Source organism: Leguminivora glycinivorella, chromosome Z (genome assembly GCF_023078275.1).
Source record: "Leguminivora glycinivorella isolate SPB_JAAS2020 chromosome Z, LegGlyc_1.1, whole genome shotgun sequence".
NCBI classification, from domain to species: domain Eukaryota; kingdom Metazoa; phylum Arthropoda; class Insecta; order Lepidoptera; family Tortricidae; genus Leguminivora; species Leguminivora glycinivorella.
In genome coordinates, this window is record NC_062998.1 from 36,344,857 (window position 1) to 36,353,519 (window position 8,663).

The 8,663-nt window shown below is 37.2% G+C and overlaps 1 protein-coding gene across 1 annotated transcript; it reads right to left on the bottom strand.

Moving 5' to 3' along the window:
* Window positions 1-1,783: 1,783 nt before the first annotated feature.
* LOC125241049 (palmitoyltransferase ZDHHC16) lies at window positions 1,784-7,686 on the bottom strand. Its single transcript, XM_048149331.1, has 6 exons — window positions 7,528-7,686; window positions 7,379-7,446; window positions 7,145-7,292; window positions 5,996-6,187; window positions 5,190-5,445; window positions 1,784-3,212 (listed from the first exon to the last, which is right to left on the bottom strand). The coding sequence occupies exons 2-6, from the start codon at window positions 7,429-7,431 to the stop codon at window positions 2,710-2,712; spliced, it is 1,152 nt and encodes a 383-aa protein (XP_048005288.1). The 5' UTR covers window positions 7,432-7,446; window positions 7,528-7,686; the 3' UTR covers window positions 1,784-2,709.
* Between the last annotated feature and the right edge of the window lie 977 nt (window positions 7,687-8,663).

Below are 8,663 nucleotides of genomic sequence, written 5' to 3' on the forward strand. Positions count from 1 at the left end.
CGGCGACAAAAGATAGTTGAAGTGGAACATAGTTAAAAATGGAATGATGGAGTCGCTAATTTATATTTTTTGTAAAAGAAGCCTATTTCATATTAATAATGTATGTATTTATTTATTATTATGGACCAATAAGTCTGAAATAAATGATTTCAATTCAATAACATTAATACATATCTTATAAATTACTTTAATTATAAAAAGAAACAACCCGGGAATAGCAAATTCGTTTTTAAGTAATAAAAAAGGTTTTTATTCCAGATTCCCAAAAAAAGACGTTAAAAGGGAAAAATGGCGCAAGATTATAGCTGAGGAGCGGAGAGAAGATTTGCCCACACAAAGCTTTGAAAGAAATTACGTAGAATAATAAATTAATGTCATCATTCAATTCTTCTTTGTTTTAATAGCTACTTAATTCATATTCTCCAAGTGCTCCATCCCTCACACACCACATACAATCCCTCAACTGTTTAATACCTTAAATATCGTAGATAGTATATATATATATATATATTGCTGAAAGAAGACTTTATTTTATTTTCAAAACTTAGAAACTTTGAAAACCGGTCTGGCACAGTCGGTAGTGACCCTGCCTGCTACACCGCGGTCCCGGGTTCGAATCCCGGTAAGGGCATTTGTTTGTGTGATGAGCACAGATATTTGTTCCCGAGTCATGGATGTTTTCTATGTATATAAGTATTTATATATTATATATATCGTTGTCTGAGTACCCACAACACAAGCCTTCTTGAGCTTACCGTGGGCCTCAGTCAATCTGTGTAAGAATGTCCTATAATATTTATTTATTTATTTAGTAAATGTGCATTCAATTTTTTTTAATTTTTACTATGAGGACTTATAAAAATGGCATTTACAGATTTTGGAAATTTTTTCATTTTTCATAAATTTCAAATTGATGGATGGTCCCCTTAGAATATTTTCATGTAGGACTACGGGATCTCATACCGGCCTTACTGACCCGCTATCAAAATACACCCTGTATAAGTCCTCATAGTAAAAATCAAAAAAATAATAATGCACTTTTACTAAGTTTTAAAAATAAAATGAAGTCTTCTTTCAGCGAAATATGCTATCTACGATATTTAAGGTACTTTCCCTCCATGTGACATCGCCGTGGGACACCCTGTATATACCTCAGTTGACTCTATTTAATAATGCAAACATTGCAAAACGTGGAGGTATTGATCAGTTGCAATTGTCCCCGAGTCCAAATTGTCCCGCCGTACCTTATATATTTTTTTGTTTGAGATAATATCAATAAAAATATCATACAGTAAAAACTCATTTTTTTCGCTTAAAATACGCAACATCTCGAAAAATGTTATACCAAACGTTTTGTTCCTTAAGAAATTTTCTATCTAATAGGATTTTTTAAAACAGTTTTTCGCACAAATACCGCAAATTTCCTCATTCTCGCCTTTCATCTCATAGCGCGACTCCCATGATGCCTCTGTCCATCCTCGTTCCCAATGTAAAAATGGCGTTTAGATTGTTGCAGCGCGAACGAAATTAAACTTATGTTGGTTGCAATAAGACGTAGATTTGTTTAAAAATATGCACACCTGCGATCTGCGGTAATAAAATTTTATGGCTTTCGCGATGATCACATTCATTAATGTCATAACCGCCAATTGCTTGCATTTGAAATCGAACTTTAAGTACTAAGAAATAACGTTGTTTTTGTAAAAAAATGAAAGTAGTTTTACTACATTGCGAAGTTTTCGTTTGTCAACTAGACGCACACATTTGCAACTAAGCGATTTAGTATTTTAAATACTTATTTCAGCAAATTGAGAAGAAATAAGTAAGCTTACAGTAATGCACTCCATACATATTATACAGTAAGTACTCATTTATAATAAACTAGCTTTTGCCCGCGGCTTCGCACGCGTTAGAAAGAGACAAAAAGTAGCCTATGTCACTCAACATCCCACACCATCTCCACTTTAAAAAAATCACGTCAATTCGTCGCTCCGTTTGGCCGTGAAAGACGGACAAACAAACAGACACACACACACTTTCCCATTTATAATATTAGTAGTATTAGTAGTATGTATAGTATAGTATGGATTCGACCCTCTTTCTGCATGTAACCATTTATCGACCACATACACGTTAGCAATTACGTTTTCTTGCTATCATATTTTATTTTCGTTATAATCGGAACATAATGTTTCCAGTTTTATTGATAAACCTTCCGGATTGCTGCGGCCTGAAAAAGGGCTAAGTGGCTCACACGTTTTATCATAACGCAAACAAGGAGAACGCTGTATGGAGTCTACACTCGAAGTTTACTTTTTTCTAGGCCACAATGTATAAAACTAAGGACTGTCTGTTATTTTACCTTATATCTACAAAAATTGTCGTCAATATCTAAATTTTTCAGTACATCGATCCAACTAACAGTCTGAATCTCTAAACTACATAATGATTGACGACACTAGGCACACAAGCCGCACATTACATATACCTGAAATAGCTTTGCAAATGTTTTTTTTATTATCATCAGGAGTCACCACTCCTGACAACTAAATTACGGTTCTATTTTAGATTTTTCATTTAGTTAAACACGTAAAGTTGGATTGGAAGCAATATTTTACAAATTATCTGCTACTAGTGGTTTCGTATTGAATTACGAGGAAGGTTTTATGCAGTCTAGTTGAGACCAATCAGTGAATGGATATATGCCTTTCACGGCCAGTCTTCTGCTGTGTCGTGCACGGTGTGCCACGTGAGCCCCGAGCCAGCGGGCGCGTGCCGCGACGGCAGCAGGACGTGCCGCGCGAACGTCCGGCCCTGCGTCAGCCCGAGGAACAACTTCCAATTTTTCCTCCGCCCAAAATCGTAAGGGTTCCTAAACGAGTCAGCCTGCGTTTTTCTTAGGGACGCGTTGATATGAGCTTCCACGCTCGTCTCGCCCCTGCCCACGTTTTTTCCGTGCATGATAACTAATGTTCCTAGAGCGAATAATACAGACACACAGGTGAAGGCCATGAATATGACAGCTTTCCTCTTCCAGGGGTGCGCGGCGATGCGCTGCGTCTCGGTTATGGGCGGCACGGGCAGCTCGTGTTCGCGCGGCGAGTTGATGGAGTCGTACTCGACTATGACTTTAACTGGTACTAACACTCCGCTCTGGTTCATCCGGACCGGGTGCCCGACGAGGTCAGGGTCGTTGTGTGGTATGATTCCACCTAAAAAGTAAAAATAAAGTAAGATATAAAACCTTTTCTAAATGCAAAATGCCCTCATTATCTCAATGCATAATTTTCTTAATCTATTAAAGAAGATACAGATAAAATTAAGTATCTAAGAGTGATGATTGATGAAACCCTCTCTTTTAAAAATCATATTGAAGTACTGTGTAATAAAGTTAGGAAATTAATTTATGTATTCAAGAAACTTCGTTCTATCAGTGATCACAACTTAATCAAGCAAGTTTACTTTGCCCTGTGTCAATCGATACTAACATATTGCATTTCATCTTGGGGTGGCACAGCTAAAACCACTCTATTAAACTTAGAAAGAGCCCAGCGAGCGGTGCTAAAAGTAGCTACTTCCCGACCTTTTTTATACCCTACAGATCTTCTTTATCAATCATGTCAAGTACTAACTGACCTAACTGTTCGTCAATTGTTTATTTTAAGCGCAACATTAAAGCAGCATGGCCGAATATCCTTCAACCACAGACCAACCCCTATAGACATCTATTACAAGACGACTCGCGGTCGCCAGCCTTCCTAGTATTTGCACTGATATAAGCGCGGGCGCTCGCCGTGCCCGATCAGTATCGACCAAGTAACAGACCCGAAAGCAGCGCGTGTTTTTCGCACAAAAAAATTGGAAAAGGGTATTTTGATGCCTTAAAGATGTCCACCTGTAGTGTGAAATGGTGTGGAAAGGTAACAAGAAGCTCAAATTTAAAAACAGACGGCATTACATTCCACAAATAAGTCATATTTATAATTTATTCAGAGCCGGCATAGGTCAACTTACATTGGCCACTTACGCGTCAGTAGAGGGACAGTCATACTTCTGTCCCTTTTCATCTGGCGCGACTGCCCGCCGTCCTTGAAACGGCCAATCACAGCGCGCTTAACACATTCCCCGCCCGCTCCTCGCACCCCAAACACTGGTGACTCGTATCGCGAACCAAATATACAAGACTGCCACTCTATAGGAGGTTCTCTGTGCTTTCAACACAGATTATAATAACAAAAGGCGGAAAGATATCGTTTGTATTCAAACCGTACATAGAAAACGTTTTCTCATCTAGATTTTTCGTCTTTCTGGGGCCATTTCTATACAACAGGTTAAATGCAAAATTAGACTTATATCCACTCCACTTAGCTATGTTTGTTGTAAAAGTGCTCTACGACGAGGCCTGCAAAATATGACGTACGATGATACAGAAAAGTTACTTATGGTCGTAAAATAATTACCTATTGAATATACAATGAATATATATGTAATGTAATAGTTCGGAACCTACGAAAATAAGTATTGTGTTTATTTTCTTATAAGTTTTATTCTAGTGAATAATTAAAAATACTTAAATCACTATTTTTGTCCTTCCTCTGCCTGAAACACAGGAACTATCCTAGCTCAGGCATTTGTATAAAACATTTCTTATATGTATAACAATTCTTAGCCTTTAAGAACAATCACTGTACAATTATGTTTTTATTAATAAATTATTTGTATTTGTATTAAAAAAGATAACACAAAGACAAAATGCAGTAGCCATTGCTTTCATTTAGATTCGACAAACTGAGAGTGGTTAAAAAATTACACCGAAAATGTTATGTAAAAGACCGTTTCTTTTTTTTCGTCACTTTTATGAAATGTGATATTTTAGAAAAAAAATATGCTATTTCTACTCAGAATCACTAGCTTTTTCAATCCTAGTAGTTAAAAAAATTGACCCATACGATTTTTTCTTATTTTGTTACCATTTTCCGTACATGTGTGGGGTAACAAAAGAGGAAAGTAACAAAATGTATGGAAATTCTGGGACACTTTTTTCCCAGTCCCAGTGAGATTGAAAGATTGAAAGTACTCGTGATTCTGAGTACATGTGACCCAAAATTCCCTAAAGAAATCAAAATAAAAAAAAAGGCAAAAAAAAGAAATGCTCAAAAATAAAGAACTAACAGATCTAAGAAACTTACCCGTGTCATTCACCCATATGACTTGGTATCCTATATCGATACCGGCAAAAATAACAAACGTGACGCCCGCTACCATATACGCCATGTACAGATAGAAGTAGCGCGCGTTGTAGTATCCCACGCAGTTGTTGAGCCACGGACAGTGGTGGTCCATGGCCAGCACGCAGCGGTCGCACACCGAGCAGTGGTGCGTCCGAGGCGGCTTCGGAGATATACATTTCTTGCAGATACTAGCAGCTTCTGCTATCATTGAACCCTGTAATGCGATAAATGAGTTGTTATCAGATAGAACAAATCTAGGGCAACAGGCATCTTTTGGGCGAGCCTACTCCATCGTCACACCTCGGACACTAGCGATATATCAAATATATTAAAGAGGCGTGTTCCTAGCACAGTCTAAGCTCGTGTAGGTGAACGCGTTCTATGCTTGTATGAGTGAGATATGACAGGTCGACTGTTCGCTTTTTTGACAGGCGGTAACTGTGAGGTAACCGAGGGGGTGGGCGGCACTTTCAGCGGGGAGCGGGAGTGGCCATACTGTACGATAGTACTCTTTATTATACTGTGCCATCGTAGGCAAGACCTTTGGCTAGTCTGTGGCCAAGAGTAAGCCTATTTATAATTAAAAAAAAGAAACAATAGACTTCTTTTCTATACCGAATAAATACTCCTTAAAAAATATTATGACAATATAATAATTTAAAGGAATACGAGAATGAAATATGTAGATACTGACATTAGGTACTCATCTTTAATGTTTATTACAATTTTAGTAACAACATGTTTTATTGTACCATTCAACTTACATGCGGAGGATATCCTGGAGACGTAGCCACACCCATATAGTAATGGAAAATAATATTGAGCAAAAGCCAGTTGCCAAAGATGACCAGGAATACAGTAGTGTATGGAGATTTTTGCCACCAGTATGGAAGCCCGACCCAGTATGCTATGGCCACAACGGCAGTGGTCAGTACTGTTACACAGAACACAAACACCTGGAACAAACATTCATTGAACTATGATTTTTCATGTTCATAATGAGCAGCTGTTATATAAAAGGGTTGCAAATATTTTTAGGGTTCCATACCTCAAAAAGGAATAATTTTTAAGAAAAAAAAAACGCCGCTTTTGGGGTTCTGGTGAAAGGTACTTCCGAATGTTGGATTATGTAGAAATGTGTAGGTATTTTTTAAAACTGCTTTTAATGTAAATCTTGGACTATTTGATGGAAACACAAATGACTATATGTACATCCGATCCGATATTCAATTATAAGAAATCGAGCTTGACAAAATGACTTGAAAACTCAATATGTAAGCAGAAGAGAACAAATCTCCTAACAAATAAATGTCACTGTTCTGAACTTAAATGCACGCTGTTCTTATAAAAATATGAAAGTCACTATAAGTGTGCCATTCAGATTTGAGGAGTTCCGTTCTGATCATCATCAGAAGTTCTACTGCACCAAATGTCACTGTTCTGAGCGTAAATGCAAGCTGTTCTTCTAAAAATGCCAAAGTCATCGATACGATATGATACGATCATTTATTGATAAAATATATTTTACATGTCATTCTCTTAATTCTAAGTACTTATGCTAACAAATCTGTTACATAGGTTTATCAGTCTTTGGTTAACCAAACAGTTGATTTTTTTTACATAAATAATGTACACATAACGCATAACGTTTACATCATAAGCAAACCATTCAGGGAGTTCCGTTCTGATCTTCATCAGCAGTTCCACTGCACCAAATGTCACTGTTCTGGACGTAGGTGCATGCTGTTTTGTAGTTACAGCTAATAGTATAGTAACTAAGTAGCTCAGTACATTGACACATTTTCTGTCCTCCCTAAAATGTACACTATGGTTTTCGAATATTTGCCATGGAACATTTGTAGGTGCACTGGACAGTAATTTAATTAAAAGAAATTAAGTTAATTATTACTTACTCTTCCCAAATAACTGGCAAAATTGTCAACAAACCAAAATATAGGTTCTAACATAAAATCTACAGCATAGCTTTGGCTCATGTGTTCATTATACGTCAGAGAGCGAGCCGTCAGTGCCAGTTGAGCGTACTTGCACCCAAAATAATCCCTGTAATATAAAAAAGAATTTCATTATACATTTAACAATGTTTTTAAACACAAGGTAATATTACAATTAGACACATAAAACATTACCTTATTCTTGGGAAGATTTCTCGCCACTTCAACCTCCATTTAATGACTGCCATAATTGAAACCAGTTTCTAAAACATACAATACCAAATATACAGTAAAAATACCTAAAATAGTTACTTACTTGAAATTGAGGAAAAACTGTATATTACCTTTTCTTATGACAATGTTTATTATAGCACCAGTTTAGAATTCATAGACATGTCACGGGCATCCTTAGTTAATCTTTGATACATTTTCACCAGAAAACCGCTACTATTAATTTATTTAATTTTATTTATTTACACTCGCCGCATCACAGCACAGTCTGTCATTAGAATTTTTGAAGTTTGCCAATTTTATGTGTCAATTTGTCAAACTTTTAACACGATTGTTTATGGTTAGGATGTGAGTACTTAGTTTTTAGCCAATATCTCTAACAGACTATCTTCCTTGCCGCACGAATGTCATACAAAGCCAGGAATTTTCTTAATCTCATAAACAAAGAGCATTGAATCACTACGTTTTAAGAGTCGGCGCTCTCGAACAACCCTCGCACCGACTCATGCAAGCGTTTTTTCGATGGTCGTGACGTCATGTCACTGCTTCCAACACAAAGAAAAAATCGCTAGGGCTCGACTAACCCAGTCCCGAATATTTATCGATATCGATAAATGTGATTTTATATATTTAAAAAATATCTGGAATGGCTGTCAGAGGCGTATTTCAGGGATTTGGCGTTGGCATCCTGAGCCAGTCAGCTTTACCGTCCCATTATGTGACGATAAAGTATGAAATTTAAGAAAAAATGTTGATTCGATAGCATTTTTTTGTGCCGTAATATTGGGAAGCATCACTTGCATGGGCGATCATACTATGGAGCGACTATGGAGTGACGACGGGCTGACTTGGTACGGAAACGAGGGCCTTTTTTTATTTATTTATTTAAAGGTAATGTGTTAGGCCTATTCGTTTTGTACACTGCTATATGTATAGTGCTAGCTATAGCTATAGCTATAGCTCTCAATTAGTGGTCTTTTCTTTTCTGTGTTTAAATCGTATGGTGTCAAATTATTTCTAACGGCCACCGCTAGCATTAATGTTGGCAGAGAAAAGATCTATGATGTTGGTTGGTTTTGTCCAATCAGCGCAACCCCTTTCATCAGCATCACTGTCATGCCATAGATTTAGAGATATTAAGCTAGATTGAGTAGTTAGGCCAGAAAGTGTGTCCACATGAGGGTAAAGTTGGGGCTGCTATCCCTCTCGGAGTCTCGGACTTATTGCCACTGTCAAAATCATTTGAATG

What these genes read in the sequence shown, in the direction of transcription:
- LOC125241049 (XM_048149331.1), bottom strand. Translation starts at nt 7,431, where the DNA reads ATGGCAGTCATTAAATGGAGGTTGAAGTGGCGAGAAATCTTCCCAAGA. An exon ending in TTGCCAGTTATTTGGGAAGA is followed by an intron (nt 6,188 to 7,144) that starts GTAAGTAATAAT and finishes TGTTTGTTCCAG; the next exon opens with GTGTTTGTGTTCTGTGTAAC. An exon ending in CTCCAGGATATCCTCCGCAT is followed by an intron (nt 5,446 to 5,995) that starts GTAAGTTGAATG and finishes ATCGCATTACAG; the next exon opens with GGTTCAATGATAGCAGAAGC.